The following is a 22,770-nucleotide window of genomic DNA, read 5'->3' as shown; positions in this document are numbered from 1 at the left end:
CAGGATTAACATTTCTCCCCAATGCTTCACATTTATTTTTAGGCTTTCTGTAAATTTTCACATAGGCAGCAGCATCTATTTTTTAAAATTTAATATCTTTATTTTTTTTGTAACAAAACATTTATTTTTAGATTTTTTCATCCCACCTTTGTTATTTTTATAAATAACTCAAGGTGGGGAACATACCTAATACTCCTTCCTCCTCCTATTTTCCCCACAACAACAACCCTGCGAGGTGGGTTGGCTGAGAGACAGGGACTGAACCAAAGTCATCTGGCCGGATTTCATGCCCAAGGCAGAACTAGAACTCACAGCCTCCTGGTTTCTATCCTGGTGCCCTAATTATTACTGGAATTAATTATTAAATAAAGATTAATCTTCAATCTTAAAAAAAAGGAAGTTTAAAAAGTTAAAAATACAAAGTAAGAAGGAAAAGAAAAAAATCTATCTTATATTTTATAGTTATCAACAGTCACTGATTTACCAGTAGCTTCACTACATTAGTATGAAAAATACAAGGTATTATTGTAAGAGATCAGAGAATCTCTAATAACACATACTGCTGCATTCTTTGGTAGAAAGTATTGCCTTTTCCAAAACATACAGCACACACCTCCAACAATCATTCCTTGACATCTGGAATAACATCATTTTTCCCATTTCAGGCAGCAGCATCTAGCTGACCTTCAAAAGCTAAATAGGGTTGGAGCTGGGTAGAACATGGATGGGAGACCACCAGGAGATCCCAGGGTTATAGGCTTGACTGGCAGGCTTGAAAAAAGTCCCTGCTGAAGGCTATGGCAGGAACAACACACGGATGGAGTCACGGGGTGGGGGACTTTGCCTCTTTAAAGTAGGATACGTGGCCATCCCTAACTCGAGATTGCCAACTATTATTGCCAGTGTTAATCAGGCTCCTGTGCCATAACCTAGGATAGAAAATAGCTTGTCTGTCTGTCTGTCTGTCTGTCTATCTGGTAAGGCTGTGCCCAGATATCGTGCGCATGCATGCATGCATCGGTGGGCGGGAAGGAGCACAGCAGCCTTCTCTCCCAGACACGTTGGCCACCGCGTTTAAAGCGCAGCCTCGGGGCCCAGCTGCGCTTCGTGGCTGGGAAGGGACCGGTTCCCAGCGACCGACGCTAGGCGGACCAAGCAGGAGCGGAGCGCGTCGCCCGAAGCGAGGCCGCCGCTCCGCCTCCGACGGGGAAGTCGCTGGGAGTTTCCCCGCCTCTCCGCCCGCCCCCTCCCCGTAAATCCGCGGAGCTGCGCCGGCTGGCTTCGGCTGCTCCGCTCCGGGCTGCCATGGGAAGCGGGCTGGCCGCGAGCGTCCTCCTCGTCCTGGCCCTCTGCGGGCGCGGGGGCGCTGCAGGTACCCGCGGGCGGGCGCAGCTGGGAACAGGGCGAGCTGTCTTTCAGGGTGCTCGTGAGAGCCGGGCAGCGCCAGGGTGGGAGCAGGTGGCAGCCGCGGGATGATGCGGGTTGGACTCGGGAGCTGAGCCGGGAAGGGCCGGGGTCCAATCTGGAGGGGAGACCACTAGGAGATCCGGGGGAGGGACTAGGCTGGATGGGGACCATCGAAAAGCATCCTTGAAAGTGGGATGAGAAAACTGCATGGGCGCATCGCCAGGAGTCGAGTTGGACTCGGGAGAAGATCCTGCCTTTTACCCCCAACCCCCAAACAAGGATGTAGTCCTTCCCTCTCGCCTCCTTTGCCTTCCGAAGTTTCTTTGGGAACGGGATCGCCTCCCCCCGCCTCCCCATCTCTGCCTGCATAAAATTCGACTGGCTGTGCGCGTCTTGCAACGATCTGCCTTGCACGACTAGATCACCATTCCGCCAAGTTTTGGACTAGTCAGGATTTAGAGGTTATGACGTCATTCGGCCCCCCGCTCCCCAAATATTCGGGAATACTGTATACTTTTTTTCCCAAGCTTCAGAAGAACTTCCAGCTACAACGGCCAGTTCTGCTTTTCCAATTCTAAAGGGGGGGGGGGGCTCCAGATGCATACATTTTTCTGGGATTGCTTACAGTTTTTCTAACTGTTGGGTTATGGGTGGGTGAAGGAGGGAGGGAGGGAGGGAGGGGCAATTGAAAAGTTTGCCCTGCACAGTTAGGAAGGGGAGCAGCAATCCAAGCACTTTTATGAGAGAAAGAAAGAGAGAAAGAGAAAGAAACAAAGAAAAAGAAGGAGAGAAAGAGAGAGAGAGAAAAAAAAAGTTGGTGAATGGGAGTTTAAAAGAAGACACCCAGGATTACAAACTAAACCAGAATTAATCTGTGAATTTGTGGATAGAAAAAGTTCAACCCAGTTCTTCCTTGTCAAGCCCAACCCTTTCACTGTTAGAGTGCGTGCGGGATTGTGATGGATTTGTTGTTGATTTTTCAGTGCTTTTTCCGTTGACCCCTTCAACAAAGCTAAACAGACTGACAGAATGAAAAATTTAAAATGCCTCTGTTTGTACACAGAGGCCTGAGGGAGGAATGGTCCTGTTGCACACAGACTTAATATAGCACCATGAGTGTGCATTCCACTTGGCAAGCGTACAAGGCCAATCTCTGGTTCTGGAGAGCGTGCAACCGCAGTGCTCTTCCCATGTCTCATGTTAGTTTCCAGTGGTAGATGTGATTTCAGGGTAGCATGCTGTTAAAACCTAGCATGCCATAATTTATTTACTCAAGTGTGGTTAAATCATGGCTTAGGGTGATATGCCCAATGCTGGGCTAGATGCATGGAAGCTCTAACTCAGTGTTTCTCAGCCGTGGCAACTTTAAGATGGGCGGACTTCAACTCCCAGAATTCCCCAGCCAGCCGGCTGGGGAATTCTGGGAATCGAAGTCCACCCATCTTAAAGTTGCTAAGGTTGAGAAACTCTATGAGCCTAACTCAACAGAAGCAAGGTCTGTGTAGAGTTGTGGTTCAGATGTTGGACAAAGAGTGGAAAGACCCCAGTTCTAGTTCCCCCTCAGCTGGGGAACTACTGAGGACTCGGGGCTCAGCCCAACCTACCTCACAGGGTTGTTGTGGAGAGGAAAAGTAAGGTTTGTACTGCACGTGGTTATAAGCGCACACCCAATACAAATGCTAGATGTCTGAATATAAAGGCAGTTTTCCAAGCAACTTGGACTGCTGCCTTTTAGATTTTCAGAGCCGTGGCTTGTAAACAGAGGCTGCATAATATTGATTAGAGAGACAGAAGCAGCAACTGGCATGAGGAATTGCAACCAGCCCATTATCTCAGGGACAAAGTCCCGGTAGCGTTTGGCCAAAGACATGCACGAAACTAAAAATGCTGCAGAAAGGTGTGGTTGCATTTCTTATCCGCCCAGAACCGGAAGAGATTTAGATACCCCAAATGAGGATTGATTCCACCCCCTGCACACCCCAGCAATGGATTACCAGCAGGTCCTATTTAGGCCCCAAGTGGGCATAGAGGAAGCATCCCATTCTTGCACCTCCCCCATAAGTTATTATAAGATACACTGCAGCTAAAGCTGGATGTTCTGTTTAGACAGCCATGTTGAGGGAGCAATGAGGGTTTTTTAAAAAAAAATTATCATAATGAGTATTACTTGCCTTATGGTCTTTGTAGATAATTGGGCACCTGAGTATGTCATTTTGTTCCGGACGATGAAAGGGGCCGAGTATTCAATGGTATGGAGCCTGCAAAATGGCTATGTTGTTTGTAAGATAAAGGTAGTCCTCACTTAATGACCACAATTGGGACCAGAATTTTGGTTACTAAGTGAAGCGGTCATTAAGCAAATCTGACCCAATTTTACAACCTTTTGTGGTGGTGGTTAAGTGAATCACCACGGGCACTAAGCAAACTATGTGGTTGTTAAGCGAATCATGTGGTTCCTTATTGATTTTGCTTGCCAGAAGCTAGCTGGGAAGGCCACAAATGGTGATTACATGACCACAGGACACTGCAATTGTCATAAATGCAAACTGGTTGACAAGTGACTGAATAATGGTCACATGACCATGGGGATGCTGCAACGGTTGTAAGTATGAGGACTGGTCATAGGTTAGGTTTTTTAGCACTGTCATAAGTCTGAACCATCACTAAACAAATGGTTGTTAAGTGAAGACTACCTGTATAGATTGCGCTCTCCTGCAGATGTTTTATGGTTTTAATTGTTTCGAGTTGTTTTATTGGCTTTTAATGAGTTTTTTGTTGGTTGGCTTACTTATTTGCATTTGTTTCTTGTTTCATGTTATTTTTATTGTGTGAGCTGCCAGGGTCACATATGTGAAAAGGCAGCTATATAAAATGAACAAATAAATAAATCCTATTCTTCTCCCCCAAGTGCTTTAATGACCTTTCTGGCTGTTCTGGCATCCATGCTCTGCTGAGTATTATTTGTTTTGAGTTTAGAGTGTTTGCTATTTAGTTTATTAAACATGGTTTTACAGACTAGGAAACTCTACACTCCTGAGAGAAACCTTAAATATCAAATGGGGACCGGGGATGGGGGGTGTTTCTATTAGTGTTGCAAAACCAAGGGGTTATGAATGTGTTGGCTCGGTTGGTGAAATTATGTAGTAAAAACGCCAAGCCAATTTACTAGATCTTCCAATTTCCATCTTCCCTAAAGGACTGATGGGCCACAAAAGATCTTTTTTAAACAAAGGACAAAATAAAAAATACAGGAAAGGAAGGAAGATAATTCAAATTGGTGCACCTTTGGTTTTTTTTTAATAATAATTTTTATTAGAGTTTACAAATACAGAGATAAAAAGCTAATGCAAACTAAGAAAAATATAAAAAAGAAAAATTAAGCAGTGCAAAAAAGAAAACAAGAGCGTGTGTGTATGTGTATATGTGTATATGTATATGTATATATGAAAAAAGATATATAAAGAAATGACTTCCCCCTTCATCAAGACAAGTATAAACAATTTCAGTATCTTATCACTGTCGCTGACAGATTGGTGCACCTTTGGAAGCAGAAAATCGTTATCAAATAGAACATTTTTTTAAAGGCAGTGAAAATCCTCCTGGATTCACAGTTCCTGCTTGAGGAGCATCTGGCAGCTGTGGCCAGGGGCTTTTTCGCACAGCTCCATCTTGTGCATTAGTTATGCCTTTTCCTGGACCCGGCGGTCTTCCTACAGTCATTCATGCATTAGTTGCCTTGCAGAAAGACTATTGCAATGCGCTTTACATGGGGCTGCCCTTGAAGGCTGTTTAGAACAGTGTTTCTCAACCTTGGCAATTTTAAGATGAGTGGACTTCGACTTCGAGCTATGCTGGCTGGGGAATTCTGGGAGTCGAAGTCCACCCATCTTAAAAGTTGCCAAGGTTGAGAAAACTGGTTTAGAATCTGCAGCTGGTACAGAATGCAGTGGCCCAAGCAATGGTGAGCAGGCCACACCAGGCTCATGGAGCACCCATGCTCCATCAGCTGCACCAGTTGGTTTCCTGCTGCAGTTAAAGATGTTGGCTGCCCCTTTTAAAGCCATACGTGCAAAGAACCTGGTTATTTGAAGGACCGCCTCTTTCCCACAATTCACCACCCTGTAAGATCTGGCAGAATTAACATTTTTCTGGTCCCACCAGTCAAGCAATATCTGGACCCTTCTCTGTTGCAGCACCTGCCGTTTGGACAGCATCTCCCCAGAGAGTTGCATGGTCCCCACCTTACCAGCCACTAAGAAGCACAGCTCTTTCCCCAGGCCCTGCATTAAGATAATCGGGGTGGTAGGGACTGTTTTATGTGCAGGAAGGGAGTTAGCTGTTCCTCACTCCCCACAATGCTATCTTTTGTGGTTTCATGTTGGTTTTTACTGTTTAGGCCAGCCTTCCTCAACTGTTTGACCCCAGAGGAACCCCTGAAATATTTTCCAGGCCTCAGAAAACCCCTGCCCAGTCAGGCTCAAATACAGGCCAGAAGTTACAAAATTATTCTATTCGTTTCATGGGTAGGCCTGTATAAATGCATTAACAATGTTCTTAAACTGAAAATAAAGAAGGAAACTTACCTCTTTAATGGGAAGTTGCCCAAATTGGAAATAATTTTTTAAATAAATCGTGATCTCCCGGGGAACCCCTAGGGACCTCTTGCGGCACCTGAGGGTGCCACGGAACCCTGGTTGAGGAGCCCTGATATAGGCGAAGTCCCCCAGAGTCCTTGGAATTGGGCAGTCTGGAAATTTGAACATTTAAATAAATAATCTTTTCCCCTGCTCTTCCTCAGGAACCGAAGAAGTGGCAGTGGGCGAACTTGACGGGGAAGTGACTCTGCGATGCCGGAATGCATCTCCCCAAGCAGATATGGTAGAATGGTTTCACGGCGAGCCCGGTGCTATCCCCATGCTCTTCTCCTCAGATGGCAAGCTGCCTTCAGACGCTCGCTTTTCCTTGGTGGGAAACAGCTCTTTACACATTTTGGGACTGCGTTTGCAGGACCAGGGAACCTATGTGTGCCGTGAGATGGTGGCTGAGACCAACCATACCCACAGGATCCAGTTACTGGTGGCCAGTAAGTCTTTCTCCATCCTGCTTAAAGAGGTGGTTTGGATGCTCAGAAAATATGGCGGGGCAGCACGTAGACAATGTATGCAGGTATGTTGGCTGCATTAAATATACAGATAGTCCTCGACCTAGGACCATTTGTTTAACAACTGTTCGAAGTTATGATGGTGCTGAAAAAAGTGACTTACAACCGGTCCTTGCACTTACAGCCATTGCAGTGTCCCCACAGTCACACGATCAAAATTCAGGCGCTTGGCAACCTGCATGTATTTTTGACAGTTGCAGCATCCTGGGGTCACATGATCGCTATTTGCGACCTTCCCAGGGGGCTTCCGACAAGCAAAGTCAATGGGGGAAGCCGGGTTCGCTTAATGACTGTATGATTTGCCTAACAACTGTGGCAAAAAGGTCATAAAATCGGGCTCAACTCACTTAACGACCGCATTGTTTAGTGATGGAAGTTCCAGTCCTGGTTGTGGTCGTATGTCAAGGATTACCTGTATAATTGTCAGCCCAACAAGGTAGGCCAGGCTAAGAAACCGATGTCATAGACGTCAGGTCTACTTTATTGTAAAGCTACAGTAACAGAATCTTGAAAGTCTGAATGTGCTTCCCTATCACTTAATCTTCATGGGAGGGGCTTGTCTGAGACGTTTTCTCACGTTACTTTCTTGGCCTGGGCTCAAGCCTCTCTTATCTGACCATTGTCTTAGTGGTGGCTCTTCCTCCTGTCCTTTGAGGCCATTCCCTCTTCCCTCTACAGCCTAGGACCTGCAGTATTCCCTACCAGCTGAGGTAGTACTTGGAATCAAAGCAATTCTGTAACTTGCAGATCCAGATTCGTCTTCCTATAAAAACCTGGCAGAGTATCTAAGTGTGTTCCCAACGTTGCTTCCTCTGCAGGACTACAGAAATAAGAAGAACTTGTTACAAGGATAGAAAGTTGATTTTGGCCCAGAAGCGGCCACGCACGGAACAGATGTAATGGAACCATTTGCTGTTAATGGCTTGCTACCTGAATAGAACAGGAACCAAGAAGTGGGTGATTCCCACTCGGTAACAGCTCCTCCTCCTGTCCTTCAAGGCCACTCCCTCTGCCCTCCACAATAATTTGCGTTGAGTTGGTTCACACTCTTGGTCCTTCTAGCGCAGATCTTCTTGCAACAGAGGGAGCTACTTGATTCTAACTCAGACTATTTATCCACCCACTGCCTCTTCAGAGATGGCTTTCCAAGCTTTGAGACTAATGTCTTTTTAGCCACCTGCTCTTAAGTGTGTTGTATACATTAGCAGAAGCTGGCTTCTGGTTTCTGGAGTTCAGAAGAGGCTGAGCTGCCCTACCCAATGCTGCAAAATTCAGTTTCACCTTCGACTAAAAGAGCTTTCCAGATCAGGCCAAAGGGAACTTGTTTGTCATGGTGCCTTGCTAAACACCTCCAAGAAAGCACCTGAAAATGTCACAGAGGCAAATCTTGTCCTTGTTTCTCCTTCCTGATATCTAATTTCAGAGCAACATTATCTCGGAATGTAAAAACCATCTTTGGCCAGCAAGCCAAATGCTCATCATTCTTCTATTCTCCTTGTTTACATCTGCGGTCTCCTTTTACAGCTATCCAAATGGTCGGAGAATGAAATAATGCCTGTTGCAGCTAAGGGTAACCCGTTCATAACTTATTTATCTGCCACCTGAAAAGCAATTTTCTCTTGAAAGATAAACGAGTTGCCGGCAGCGCTGAACCTTTCTGAAAAGGTAACAGGAAGCTGAGCATTGAAAATAAAGCAACAATGGGAATTGTTGCTTTATTTTCAGTGCTCAGCTTCCCGTTGAGCAAGTAAGGGAGGAATGAGGATAGATGTGGAAGGGGTTTGGTGGGAGAAAATGGGGGAAATTCCTCTTTTGCAATATGAGTGAAAATACTGACTTAGCCTTATAGTAAAGATTGCCACAGAGAGCCAGTTTGGTGTCATGGTTCAGGCATCAGGCGAGAAACTGGGAGACTGGGAGTTCTAGTCCCGCCTTAGGCACGAAGCCAGCTGGGTCACCTTGGGCCAGTCACTCTCTCTCAGCCCTTGAAAGGAGGCAGTGTAAAACCATTTCTGAAAAACCTGCCAAGAAAACTGCAGGGACATGTCCAGGCAGTCTCTGAGAATCAGACACGATGAACAGATTAAAAAAAAACAAGATTGCCACAGGACATTCATGGGAATGCTTTGGAAAAAAAACAAAAATGCTAAGGCGCGGTATTGTGATGCTGCTGCTGATTTTCAACTCTGGTTTTCCTCTTCTGTAAAACGGGAATGTTAATCCCCTGCTTTCGTCGAATCCTGTTTAAAGGGATTTGAATTAGGTTTCTGGATCACAGCTTCTTATTTTTATTATTTTTATTATATTTATTAAAAGTTTTTCCATAGAATAAAAGACAAATCAAAGGAAAAACAAAGAAAAGAAAGAAAAAGAGAAACTACCACAGCTTTTTTTTTTAAATGTATTTATTAAAAGTTTTTTCCATAGAATAAAAGACAAAAGGAAAGGAAAGGAAAGGAAAGGAAAGGAAAGGAAAAAGAGAAGCTATCACAGCTTACTCTTTTTTTAAAATTATATTTATTAAAAGTTTTTCCAAAGAATAAAAGACAAATCAAAAGGAAAAGAAAAGAGGGAAGAAAAAAAGAAAAAGTGCAAAGAATGAAAAAACTAACAAATGAAAAAAATGAAAAAGAAAAAGAAACAAAAATTAGAAATATATGTGTCTTCCAACCCTCTTTTCAACAAATAATTACAATCTTATTCTCCGTCCTCACTCTTCAACGTTATACAGATCCCTTCAACCCCCCCATTTGTTCCACGTCTTTCTCAATCTTCAGATCCATAAATCATCATGCCATTTCTTTCTTCTTTCAGCAAAAAGTCCATACCGTATAAGGTTTCCAGTCTTTCAAAAAAAAAAAAAAGGTTTTATTCTTTTTTCTCTGACCAAACAGGTCCATTCTGCCATGTCTGCGAATTCTGACCTTTTCACAATCCATTTCCGTATTCTTCTGTCGTTGCGCGTACAATAATCTTGGTGCGGTTACCATATAAAACTCCTATGGCAGCTTCTTATTTGCTTTCAAGGTGTGGCTTGCCCGTAGTTCTACTATTTGCTTGTGGCTGACGAGAGCCACACCCATTTTAACTGGATCGCGGCAGCACCCACCAAATGGGGCAGGTTTATACCCGCCCAGTACTTTTAAGGGGGCGGGTCTGGAGGGAAACCTGGAAATGTGGACTGAACCAGAGGGCAGCCGTCTTCCAAGCATGGAAGTATAGTGCATGTTGGTAACAGGGCAGTTTCCAAAAGTTTGGGAACGTTACCCGTTGTGCACCGATTCTGCCTTTCCCTGGAGGGTGGGGGAGACAGCCCTTTAAGGCCAGGGGCCATGCTTGGAATTTGGGGAGCAGGTTCTTGGTATTGTCCCAAACTAGTTGAAATAACTTTATTGCAGTCATTAAGCAGCACAAGAGAACCGGTACTCAAATATCCAGTACTACATTGGCAGTGTCAGGATAATTAGGAAAGACACCTACGAACAAAGAATGTTGGCTAAAGGACAATATTAAATCAAAATACACCAAGGGGCTTGCTCAGGCTACATAGATGCAACCAAGGAGAAAAAGAGATGAAAATTGGCAATCCGGGTGATATACACTTTGAAATAGCAATATAACATACAAACACGTGTACACACACACGAACATATACATATATACATATAAAGCAAAAGGCTGGAGAAATTGCCAGTCACCATTTATTTCACTGTTTTATTTATTCAGCGTATTCATTTACATTTCTAAGAATGTATTTCTAAGAACATAAGTAAGAAGTTACAGGTTCTAAGAACGGTGACAGCATCTCCGTGGCCTTCCTGTAAATAAAGGAGAAGGGGCTGACCCAGGTGGCGTCTGGCTTTGTGGCATGCCAGGTTCCCATCTTTAAATTCAAATCATGGTTAAAAAAAATAGGGCAGAACTTTTAGCAGGTGCACTGGAAAATGCATGCAGCCACTTTAGTTCCTGTGGGGGGGCCCACATTGCCTGGACTTGCCCTGGGCTCGGATCCAAGTTGGCTGCTGCCACCTGCTCCTGTGTATCTCTGCCTGCTGCTTTGGCCTTGTGGAGAAGCTTGGCTTGGCATGTTGAGGCTATGCCCACCCCACCTGGAAGCTGCAGCTGGTTTGAAATGCAACGGTGTGCATGTAACGGGCCCTTCTTGTTGTGCCCGTGTGTCACCACTGCTCGGCGAGCTGCATTGGCTGCCAGGTGCAACTCAAGGTGCTGGGTGTTACCTTGAAAGCCCTCCATGGCCTCAAAATAAACGTACAAATGAAACCAGAGGTTTTCCTTTTAGGTGTGATGGATAAACAGATTGAAAGAAAACATGGGACTTTGCCTCTCTATATGATAACAGCAGCAAGACTTTTTCCACACACAGAGGTGGAAGGACTTACAAATACCTCCAATGGAAGAATGGTAGGCGAAGTTAATGGAATTGGCCAAGATGGATATGTGTGCAAGGGCCAGTGTGGTTTAGCAGTTCAAGGAAACACTCTGAATATCTGTCAGAACCAGAAGGAGCATCTACTGGTAGTCCTTGCTTAACGACCACAATTGGGACCAGAATTTTGATTGCTAAACGAAGCGGTCATTAAGTGAATCTGGCCCGATTTTATGACCTTTTTTTGCAGCAGTCATTAAGCGAATCACCGTGGGTGTTAAGCAAACCCTGTGGTCGTTAAGCAAATCAGTTCCCCATTGATTTTGCTTGCCAGAAGCCGGCCGAGAAGGTCGAAACTGGTGATCATGTGACCACTGGACGCTGCGAAGGTCGTAAGTGCAAACTGCTTGCCAAGTGCCCAAATTGTGATCACATGATTGTGGGGACGCCGCAGCGGTCATAAGTGTGAGGACCGGCTGCAAGTTGAGTTTTTTTTCAGCACCGTCGTAAGTCAGAACTATCACTAAACAAATGGTTGTTAAGCAAGGACTACCTGTAAATTGTGGCTGCAAGCATGTGGCTCAGAGTTTGGGAAGATGAGTGCCTTGAACCTTGCGGATGCGCAAGGGTCCATTTCCCTCCTTAAAACTCCAACATCAAATTTTAAAGAGCAGTCCACGACATCAGTGAAATAATTAGCAATTTTATTTTGGCTTGCTTGCTCTCCAGGTGGACCAGACCAGGTGGAGGTCAACATTTCTCCCACCATGGAATTGCCAAACGGCACACTTTATGCCAAGAGACACGACATCTTGAACTTCACCTGCACCAGCGACTCCTGGCCTGAATCCGCCACTGAGTGGGATTTTAACCCATTTGGCTCTGTACAGGAGCAATTTACTGAAGTCAACAGCTCACACAGTTTTTTTGTCCTCCACAACGTCTTGCCCAGCTACCAAGGGAATTACTCGTGTTTGGCCACCAACTTGTTGAGCCAACGCCAGAGGTCTGTCACGCGGGAACTCTTGATCTACTGTACGTATGACAAGAAATTCTGGAGGGGGGTCATTTTTCCCAGGGCACGTTGCCTTTCTGGAAATGCTCAGTGCTGTGGCCAGGTTCTGCGAAAGAAGAAGGAGCAGGAAATTCCCAGAGAAGTTTTATTGGGCATGGGAGGGCAGGATCAGTCGCTGCTACACCTTCTTTAAGGAATGATTTCTGCAAAGTGGGGTTTCAGATTCCCTGAAATGTTGCATTCATTGACACTACAGGTAGTCCTTTACTTACGATCATAATTGGGGCTGGAATTTCCATCGTTAAGTCAGGGTCGTAAGTCGAGTCACCCTGTGACCAGACCCAATCTTACGACCATTTTTATGGCACTTGCAAGACTGATGTCAGCCTTCCCAGGCAGACCAGACAGGAAACATGACCAGATGAGCTAATACTACTTTATTGTAAGGCTACATTAACAGAATCTTGCAAGTCTGAAGGTACAAATCTCCCACCATCTCTTTTTACAGTTTGAGAGGTTAGGGAGGGTCCCTTCTGAACCTCTTTCTCCACCCATTATGCAGCTGTGGGCTATGTCCTCTCTTACCTGACCATTCCTAGGCAGCATCTCTTCCCCCCTTCTCCCAAGGTCTTTCCCACATACCATTACACCCTCTGATGTTTCTCCCCTACAGCCAGTGGGAGTCTCTTTTCTGTCATTGTCAAAGCCGATCCTAGATCCCTATTTTAGTATTTATCTCTAATGATAAAAAGTGGGCAATAAAAATATAAATAAAATCAGTAGATATCTGCATGGGGCTTGGGGAACCATTGGCTGGCTCTTTCCCAGTCCTCTCACAAGCTTCGCTTTTCAGATCCCCCACCGTCGTCACCCAGATGTTGGGCTCAGACCTCCATGGACAATTCTGAGAAGGTGCAACTGTCCTGCAGCTGGCTTGGAGGTTACCCATCCCCTACAGTCCAGTGGATCAACCCAGAGGATCTAGTCCTGGATGCCAACGCTACCCACGTTGCAGATGCTACTGCAGTGTCTCTGCAAGGATCACACCAGCTTTTGGGCAAGGATTTTGTATGCTGTGGAAGCCATGTTGTGAATGGGGAGGAAAACCAGACCTGCACCTTGCAGTTGGGTGAGTCAAGGATGGCGTTCCCAAATGGCGCAACGTCATGGTACCTTCCCAGACTCCAAATGGTTAACGAGCTGGATGGGATTTCTCCGCCTGTTCTCTTAATCTCTTGGCATGCTCTGGATGCAAGGGATGGCCCAGGTAGCTTAGGTGGTCGTTGCTTTGGCCCAGAAGACTTCATTTTCATGGTGGCAATCAAAATAGCAGGAAAGTTTTGTTGTGATGGAAAAGAGGAGAGGCAGAAATGGGTTATGCTAGATCAGGGTTTCTCTACCAGGGTTCCGTGGCACCCTAGGGTTCCATGAGAAGTCCCTAGGGGTTCCCTGGGAGATCAGGATTTATTTAAAAAATTGCTTCAAATTTGGGCAACTTCACGTGAAAGAGGTAAGTTTCATCCTTTATTTTCGGTTGAAAAACACTGTTCATGCATCTCTCCAGGCCTACACATGAAACGGATATCATAATTTTGTAACTTCTGGCCTGTATTTGAGCCCGAATGGGCAGGGGTTCCCCAAGGCCTGGAAAATATTTCAAGGGCTCCTCCAGGGTCTGAAGGTTGAGCAAGGCTGAGCTAGATGGTCACCCCCTCTATAGCAGCCCTTCAAAAAGGGAAAGAGGCACACAGAGAGCTATTGTGCTTTCAAATCCTCCCTCCATGGCTTTGGGAGTGATGGATGGATGGATGATGGTCTGGCAAGTCATTTTTGACTCCTAGCAACCACACAGGTAGATTTTCTCCATGGCGATTTATCTCCCTCACCTTGTCTTTCAAGTCTCCCAATGGTGCCCCCATCACCCCTGTGATTGAACCTTTCTGCCAGCTTTGGGAGTAGCCAGAACCAAGAAGAAAGGGGTGGTTTTCGGTGAGAAGGTCATGGAGAGGATTTGCCTGCCTCCTTCCAGAATATAAGAACATTGTTTGGTGTGCCTCCAAGTCAACGTTGGGTCCTGGCGACTGCCTGGACAAGTCCCTGCAGTTTTCTTGACAAGATTTTGGACTTGGTTTGCCCTGGCCTTCTTCTTCCTAGGGCCGAGAGAGAGGGACTGGCCCAAGGTCACCCAGATGGCTTCATGCCCAAGGCAGGACTAGAACTCACGGTCTCCCAGTTTCTAGCCTAGCACCTTAAACCACTACACCAACCTGGCTCCCTCAGGAATATTTGTCCTTGCTTAAAGTTTAATAGTGATTTTTAGTTATTTAAACCAACATACTATATCCAATCATTAATCATTTCCTTTTTTTTTAATCCGTTCAATCGTGTCCGATTCTTGGAGACTGCCTGGACAAGTCCCTGCAGTTTTCTTGGCAAGGTTTTTCAGAAGTGGTTTGCCGTTGCCTCCTTCCCAGGGCTAAGAGAAAGTGGCTGGCCCAGATCACCCAGCTGACTTTGTGCCTAAGGAAGGACTAGAACTCACAGTCTCTAGGTTTCTAGCCTGATGCCTTAACCACTACACCAAACTGGCTCTCAATTTATTTATAATATACCAGAAAGCAATAACTCCCTTGACATTTTCAAGTCCCTTGTTTACTCATATGGGCTTTGTTCTTTTATTTTATATTTGTGTTTCTATACCTCTCTAAAAAGTTCATCATCATCATCATCATCTACTCTATACTGATCCTAGGTTCCTTGGGGCTACAATTCCCAGTCCTTTGGCCAAAGGCCAGTGAAATTCTGGGCATGATAGTGCATCATAGGAGCATCTAAGAAGTGCTGTCTCTCCAGCCTTTTTGGCAGAATTACTCTTAGCTCTCCCTGGACTTGCTGATGGTTGAACCTGGGAACTTCAGGATGCCAAGCAGGGCGTCTGTTGCCAAGCCATGTTAGTGATGCCGATCAGAACGGGATTACAACACGCCATTTCTGATAGACACACATTGTCCATCAACAGGTTGCAGGATGTCCTTCCAGCTCAACTTTGCTTTCCTCTCACTTCAGAAGGCCCCTTGGTCATATCCAACCCAATGAAGAGCTGCTTTGTGGGGAGATCAGTGGCAATGACCTGCGAACTGACTGCCGGCAACCCACCTGCGAGGATCACCTGGCTACGCAATTTCTCTAAGCTGGAGACAGAGATCCAGTCAGGTGGGAGGTTTCTCATCAGCCAAAAGGGCAGGGTCTCCACCCTTGTCATCCAGAATTGCTCCACCAGCACAGACCAAGGGTATTACCTCTGCAAGGCTGAGAACCCCCTGGGCTTGAAAGAGGTGTATGTTCACTTGAAGGTGACCGGTAAGTAACACTGTTTAAACAGTGGCGCTTTGGCCTGTTGGAAGTAAAAGGCAGAACGCTGTTTGCACAAGTTCCTTGGATCTTGTCCAAGCCCCAGAGAAGCCTTTAGAAATTAAAAAAACAACAGCAACCTGTGATGCCTGCCAGTAATGAAAGGTATTTCTGACCCCTTTTATCTGATGCCTGCAAAGCTTTTCCCTCCCATCTAGGAGTGGAATTTCTCACCTGGCAGAAAAGAGTTGGTTCTAGCAAGTTGGTTGTTGATTTAGCAAGACCGATTGATTAGATTTAGCAAGTGGATTGTGTTTTCAATTAAGAAAGCTGGGCTAGGCAAGGATTGTGTTTCTTTTTACTGTACTTATAGATAAAGCTGTACTGAAATCTGCCTTGCAATTTTTCAACTCCTTCCTTCCTTCCTTCCTTCCTTCCCTCCCTCCCTCCCTCCCTCCCAGGATGCTTCCCTCCCTCCCAGGATGCTTGAGGATTCCTTTTGAGTTTCTCTTGGGAGGGTTGGGGAACTTTGCAAATTCTCAGACATGGCAGAGGATGTAATGGCTGCTGCTGTTTTCTGATCCACATCTTTTCAGGCTCCTGAAGTTTTCCTCATTGCTCCTGCTTCCCAATTGGAAAAAGTGTCCTGTGAGAAAGTTTCTTTACAACATTTTATCTTGGGATTACATGGACGTGTGGGAAGACAAGGAGGATGCAGACTGTTAAATGTGGGAAACCAGGAAAGCTGCAGGCTGTTAGGTGGTGATGGGAGAAGGCAGGGAGGCTGCAGACTGCTGGACAGAGGGTTGTATAATGAAAGGCAGGCCATTCACACCTTGGCTTCCATGGGGTTACACTCTATTTGGGACAATTTCATCAACTTTTTCTTCTCCTTTGAAAGGAAAAGAAGAAAAGAAAAAAGGCACACTTCCTTTTATCCCGTTAAATGAGCACTGGTAGGGAGAAAAAAGGGGAGAGGTTTTCAGCAAGCCACTTCCAGAATTCTGAAATTCACTAACCGGAGCGTAGTACCAGAGGTCAAATGCTTGAACTCTTTCGACCTAGCGATTTTTGCTCTGAATATTAGAATGGAACTTGTTGAGTGCCCTTACATGCACACACACAGAGACAGAGAGTTTCCCCCCCAGAAATTTTAACTGATCTGGTGCAATTAACCCAGAGATTTCCCCAGCTTTGCACCAAAGGCCTTTTATACAGTTGGTTCAGCCTGGCTTCTGTACTCAGAATTTTTCCAGAATTCAGTGCCATAAATAAGTCAAAAATACATTCTATCTCTATTTCTATCTCTCTATCTCTACCTATCTATCTAAAATCTATACTCCATAAAATGCTAACGTATCGATTATAATGTATGTCTACTTAGCAGGGTGATAAATGGAGACAGAATGGAAGAATTTGTGGAAAGTCATGTCAGGCCAGAATTTTGCAAGAATATTCTATTTCGCAATTGCTTAGTTGAAAGTTCTACTTACAGTAAATAAATAGCCACAACCAGTTTTATTACTGTTACTCCACCGTGGCATGTATGTTTTGTTATCATAGCTGAAAAGATTGATTTATTCTTGAAGGGTAGTGGATTTCCATTTGGGGGGCGGGGGGGGGATTAAAAAAAAGTTTGTTAATGTTACCATCTCAATGCCCTTTCTCTCTACCCACTCCAACTTTCTCTCCAGAACCTGTGAACATTGCTGGCATTGTGGGAACCATCGTAGTCCTTTTATTGTTGGGAATTCTGATCTTTTCTGGAATCCTTCTATATGCTGGACCTCACGTGTGCCTCAAAGGTGAGAGAGTTTATTCCAGAAGATCATTCATTAGGGATCCTGTTGCAGAAGTCCTAGATCATGTGCAGCAAAGCCGGTAGCAACCAAACACAGGGCTTTTTCTGTGAAGATGCCCCAGTTTCAAAACAGTGCCTTGAAAACCCCCGTTGAAAAGCAAGAGGGGAATCTGTTGAAGCCCATTTATCAGCACGTCAGCAATTAAGTCAGTTTTGCAGGGAATCATAGGCCATTTAAATTGCATTGCCGATCTTTTTCTCCCACGCACCCATACGAATAGGGATTGTGGCAGAAACATTAACGTGCACCTCCTGAAAATCCAGTAGAAAAGTAAAACCTCTTGCTTGCTTGCCAACCAAAAAGAATCGAAGAGCCACCATTTTGAACAAAAAGAAATCCGAAATGTTGCAGAGACCTGGGAAAATGCCCTGCTTTCAGCAGATGATGGCAGAATATTTGCAAAAGATAGGCTGTGTGCAAGATTCCACTGGCTGGTCTTGGAGCATTTTGGAAAGAAACAGGGAGAAAGGGAGAAAGCATCCGATGGAATTGATGATGTTTAGCATTGCCCCGTCGGGCGAAAGCCATGCCCGTTTTCTATCAGTGTCATGACATCACACCCAGGCTGCGAGTAGGAGGAGCTTGCCTTGCGATGTTGTTTTTGTCATGACAACAGAAGCAGCAAGGTCCTGCAGACAATGCCAATCCCTTGAATTGGGCTCTGGAACGCAACTGACACACAATGAAATCGTTTTACAAAGTCCTGTGCCCCACAGGGATCAAAACCAGTTGATATTTCTCACCATCAAGGGCAGTCCATTCACACCTCACGTACTTACGAGAGTAATCTAGCCAGCTGAATGCATTGTGGTTTCAAAATGTGTGTTCCTTAGGTTACGCTTTAGGCAATCTTACAGAAACTTTGAAAAAGAAAATCTTTGGAATATATTGGGACGCCCTTCCAACTGTTGACGTTTGACATTGCATTAAATGCTTACCATATAATCTTAGAAAGCAAATGTCTAGCTTTTTAATAAAAGTATATATATTTTTTCTCCTCTCTTTTGTGTTTCCAGGGAACATGCTTCGGTAAGTGTCTTTATTTCTTCACTAGAAAGTCTCAACCAGCTTCATCGACAGAGGCCATCACTTAGAGCAGGGATGGTCAAACTTTGTGGTACTGTGGCCCCCCCTAAAATGATACAGTATGCGAATTTGTGTAAAGCCCCACCCAGTGAATAAAAAACTAACAGGTTCATTGGGGTTAGGGTTGGGCAAGAAAGAACTATGCCACTTATTTTTAAGCATAACATTTTAAAAAATTAGGTTTTTTTATCCTGCCTTTATTATTTTTATAAGTAACTCAAGGCGGCGAACATACCTAAATACTCCTTCCTACTTCTATTTTCCCCACAACAACCACCCTGTGAGGTGGGTTGGGCTGAGAGGGAGGGACTGGCCCAAGGTCACCCAGCCGGCTTTCATGCCTAAGGCGGGACTAGAACTCTCCTACCATGCCTGATTGGCTCTTGGGCTGAGAAAGAGGGACTGGCCCCAGGTCACCCAGCTGGCTTTCGTGCCTAAGGCGGGACTAGAACTCTCCTACCACGCCTGATTGGCTCTTGGGCTGAGAAAGAGGGACTGGCCCCAGGTCACCCAGCTGGCTTTCATGCCTAAGGCGGGACTAGAACTCTCCTACCACGCCTGATTGGCTCTTGGGCTGAGAAAGAGGGACTGGCCCCAGGTCACCCAGCTGGCTTTCATGCCTAAGGCGGGACTAGAACTCTCCTACCACGCCTGATTGGCTCTTGGGCTGAGAAAGAGGGACTGGCCCAAGGTCACCCAGCTGGCTTTCATGCCTAAGGTGGGACTAGAACTCACAGATTCCTGGTCTTTAGCCTGGTGCCTTTAACCACTAGACCAAACTGGCTCTTGTGCCACTAAGATATCAAGTTATTGCGTTGGCTTGGCTTAGTGTTATGCACTTCTAGCATAACTTCAATCTCAGAGACTGCCTGGACAAGTCCCTGCAGTTTTCTTGGCAAGGGGTTTCAGAAGTGGGTTGCCATTGCCTGCTTCCTAGGGCTAAGAGAAGGTGACAGGCCCAAGGTCACCCAATTGACTTTGTGCCTAAAGCGGAACTAGAACTCACAGTCTCCTGGATTCTAGCCTGGTGCCTTAACCACTAGACCAGCTCTATATCTCAGAGTACCCAATAGTTGTGGTACCCCAACAATCCCCTGCAGGTATACTTGATAACTTCTCCCATGATTTCCAGCTGGGGGGTGGAATGTGACCTATCTGCCACATCTCAGGCTGGGTCACGTTGTCAAAGGTCAAGGCGCTCATTTATTAAAAATCATCTGGCAGGGATGGTCCCTCTAACAGGAAGGAGAAGAAAAGGTCCCTTGGCTGCTTCCTTGTGGTCTTAGTGTTGTCTTAATCTCAGGAATCAAGATGCCAGTGACATCCTTGAACTAGTGGACTCGGAAGAAGAGGATCTGGACCTGGAAGCCACCGGGGAGCCCACTTTGCATCAGATGGAAGGGATGGGGAATGGATATCCTACCAGATCTACTGAAAGTAAGTGGAGTGAAGTTGGGGAACTCAAGGGCACGCAGGAATTATTCTGCCCCATTGTGTTCCTGCACCTTCAAGGGCCGAGTGCCAAAAGGGAATGGCTTTTTTACATTTTTTTCTCATCAGTGCCCTTCTTAGGTCTTTTTCAAACCGAGAGAAATGCATCAGAGCATCTTGAACCGTCAAAGGAGAACTAGACTTTGGCTTGTGTGTCGGTCTGGGGATGGCTTCTTACGAACGGATCTCGTAAAACACCGTTAAAGTGATTTCTCCTCCAAGCGTTATTTGGAGCACTGTCACTTTCGAGACTCAGCTTGGTTGAAAAACCAAAGAAACAAAACCAGACAAAATCCTTGATGCAGGGATGTCTGTGGGTTGTGGTAAAAATGTCAAGGTGGCAGCTGTGATGGTGCAGGCAAAGTTTTACTTGGTTTTTAGATACGATGCAGTTAAAAACTAGGTGGCACTTCAACTGCATCATTGTGGCCACCATTCTGACTTCCTGACCATGCCCCTGTTTCACTCTATCAGTTACTGCACCGCCCACTATGCAGCTGTGGGCTATGCTGCCTCTTATCTGACTGTTCCCTAGGCAGCATCTCTTACCATCTCTTGGCCCAGTCTCCCAAAGTCTTGCCCACATACCATTATATCACCCTCCCCTTCAGACTCATCCCCCCATCTCCTTTACAGCCTGAAAAACTAGGGAGGGTCCCTTCTGAGCCTCTTGCCCCACCCATTATGCAGCCACAGGCTAAGCTGCCTCTTATCTGACCGTTCCCTAGGCAGCATCTCTTGGCCCAGTCTCCCAAGGTCTTGCCCACATACCATCACAGTTGCAGAGGCACAACTATGGACCATAAACTTTGGGCGTGGTTCCCACCAGCTTCCCAAAGTTGTTAATAATTTCTAATTTCTCATGTAGCAAAAGGAGGAGCTCATTCATCATAAAACTGGAGAGCAATTCTACTAGCTATGTTTCACTTTCATTATGTTTTTATGTAAAGGATGTAAAAATAAACTTTGTTTTGGTCCTCAAACATCTGGAGCACCACTTGAATACCATTGGCACTGACAAAATCAGTGCAGAAGTCAATTGCAAAAGACAGCTTTACTTGGAACAGCTTTCATCCTGCAACAATATCTTTAATATTATTAAACCACAACATCTGCCTATCCCAGGTCCTTGGGAAGGATTCGATAGGTGGCCAAATGCTAAATCCAGTCTAAACATCTGGCTGACTTTGTGACCAACCATAATACAGGTAGTCCTTGCTTAACAACTATTCATTTATAGATGGTTTGCACTTATAACAGTGCTGAAAAAACTGACTTATGATAGGTCCTCGCACCTACGACCGTTGCAGCATCCCCATGCTTATGTGATCACAATTTGGGCACTTGGGAACCAGTTCACATTTACGACCGTTGCAGCATCCCATGGTCACATGATCGCCGTTTTTGACCTTCCCAGCTGGCTTCCGGCAAGCAAAATGAATGGGGAACCACGTGATTCACTTAACAACCTCATGGTTCACTTAATGACTGTCACAAAAGGTCGTAAAATCAGGTCGGATTTGCTTAATGACTGCTTCGCTTAGCAACCAAAATTCCAGTCCCCATTGTGGTAATTAAGCAAGGACCGCTTGTAATATAAAACCAGTTATAATATGGAAGGGAGGGAATGAGGAAGCCAGGTGACTTGGTAGAGCTGCTAACCATACCCTGGCTATCGCTTTTAATTTATGTGCATTTTTTTTTTAGGCTCCTTTCCAGAAACATTCATCTCCCTGGAAGAAACCCAGATGTCCCAACGCACGGCATAGAGGGTGATCCCTTTCTTTGCCTTATGCACTACAAACAAAAGCAGTCTTGCAGAGTGGCTGGGTCTGGACCCCAACAAGGAAAGACAATTGTTCTCAGCAGCCAAAGGATTCCTGCACAGTTGGGCACCACCTGGGCTTATCTTTGTGCCTCTCATTGTATTCCTCCCCTGTGTTGCTACTTTGCTGAGCTGCCTGTCCTGTGGAGTTTGAAACCACCTTTCTGAGGATAGGAATGGGATGGTTTTTTCAGAGCTAGAGGAAGAAGCATTCATATGATCCCAGGGACAACTTTCTATGGACAAGAAGCATCGTGGCCCTGCAGAAGGGCTGGAGGAACAGGGGGAGGTTTCCCAGCTGGTCCTGGATCCCGGGTTCCCGGCTTAGATCCTCTTTGGATCTGACAAGAATATGGGTCAAAGCTTGTAGTGTCTTTTTCAGGGAAGGGAAGTGTCACAACGGCTGCTGCTGGAAAAAAAAACTGGACAGGGAAACATCGGCTTGCATAGTTGCAGATTACTTGAGGCAGCTAAGAACACTTTGTGTCCTCAAGGGCTCAGACATAGAAAGTAACTGAGAAAGATCATGGTCCGTCTTGCCCTATGTCACGTAAAACAAGATGCAGAAATTTGGGAGGGACTTCAGGCAGGAGTCTATCACAGCTCTACCTGGGTATTGAACTTGGAAGCTTCTTCATGCGAAGCTGATGTGGCATCACTAAACTGCATGCCTCTGCTTGCTCATTTCTGGGATCCTCAGCAGTCTGTGAATGGTAGGAGCAACTGCAGCTGCCATCTGCCAAGGTACATGGTCAGTCTGAGCTACGCTAGAAGAATGCATAAAAATGGGTCCTATGACAAAAGGGCAAAAGCTGGAAAGAGTTGGGTATGAATTGTCAGGATGTTTGACAAACTTGGACCCTCTTTGTGGCTGTCATGAAGATGATCCTTGCATGGCCTTTCCGTACACACACAATCCTTTTTGAGTGGTGCAATATCTCTATTTTGCTGTCCTTAAGCGGGTCATATCAAGAAGTATATCTTATCTTGAGAAAACGGGGGTGTTGTGCTGCCACTCAATACCAAGAGGACCATCATGTCTCACACATTCCTCCCAGCTGACATGTAGTTTGTTAGGCTGAGGCTTAGCACAGTGTATAAAGCTAACGGTTGTGGTTAGGTTCTTAAACCATGATTTTTGGCTTAGGATGATGTGTGATTCTGGCCACTATGGCTTATCCAACA

At 45.5% G+C, this 22,770-nt stretch overlaps 1 protein-coding gene across 2 annotated transcripts; it reads left to right on the top strand.

The window, feature by feature from the left end:
* Window positions 1-1,260: 1,260 nt before the first annotated feature.
* VSIG10 (V-set and immunoglobulin domain containing 10) lies at window positions 1,261-21,886 on the top strand. Of its 2 annotated transcripts, XM_063315555.1 has the most exons (9): window positions 1,261-1,372; window positions 6,206-6,490; window positions 11,685-11,990; window positions 12,824-13,099; window positions 15,037-15,330; window positions 17,016-17,126; window positions 18,200-18,212; window positions 19,573-19,706; window positions 21,468-21,886. In XM_063315555.1, exons 1-9 carry the CDS (start codon window positions 1,306-1,308, stop codon window positions 21,527-21,529), a joined length of 1,548 nt encoding a protein of 515 aa, XP_063171625.1. In that variant the 5' UTR covers window positions 1,261-1,305; the 3' UTR covers window positions 21,530-21,886. The 2 variants fall into 2 exon arrangements, with proteins under 2 accessions (XP_063171625.1, XP_063171624.1); XM_063315554.1 differs by lacking the exons at window positions 19,573-19,706; window positions 21,468-21,886 and having other exon boundaries at window positions 1,265-1,426; window positions 18,200-18,325.
* The last annotated feature ends 884 nt before the right edge of the window (window positions 21,887-22,770 follow it).

The sequence above is a fragment of the Candoia aspera genome, chromosome 15 (assembly GCF_035149785.1).
Source record: "Candoia aspera isolate rCanAsp1 chromosome 15, rCanAsp1.hap2, whole genome shotgun sequence".
In the NCBI taxonomy this organism is placed as follows: domain Eukaryota; kingdom Metazoa; phylum Chordata; class Lepidosauria; order Squamata; family Boidae; genus Candoia; species Candoia aspera.
Note: the sequence above shows the minus strand (reverse complement) of the source record. Positions and strands in the feature narration are given on the sequence as shown.

Excerpts from the sequence above, each read along its gene's own strand:
- VSIG10 (XM_063315555.1), top strand. The coding sequence starts at position 1,306 with ATGGGAAGCGGGCTGGCCGCGAGCGTCCTCCTCGTCCTGGCCCTCTGC. Across the intron at positions 1,373-6,205 it reads CGGGCGCGGGGGCGCTGCAG|GAACCGAAGAAGTGGCAGTG; the intron begins GTACCCGCGGGC and ends GCTCTTCCTCAG. Across the intron at positions 6,491-11,684 it reads GATCCAGTTACTGGTGGCCA|GTGGACCAGACCAGGTGGAG; the intron begins GTAAGTCTTTCT and ends CTTGCTCTCCAG.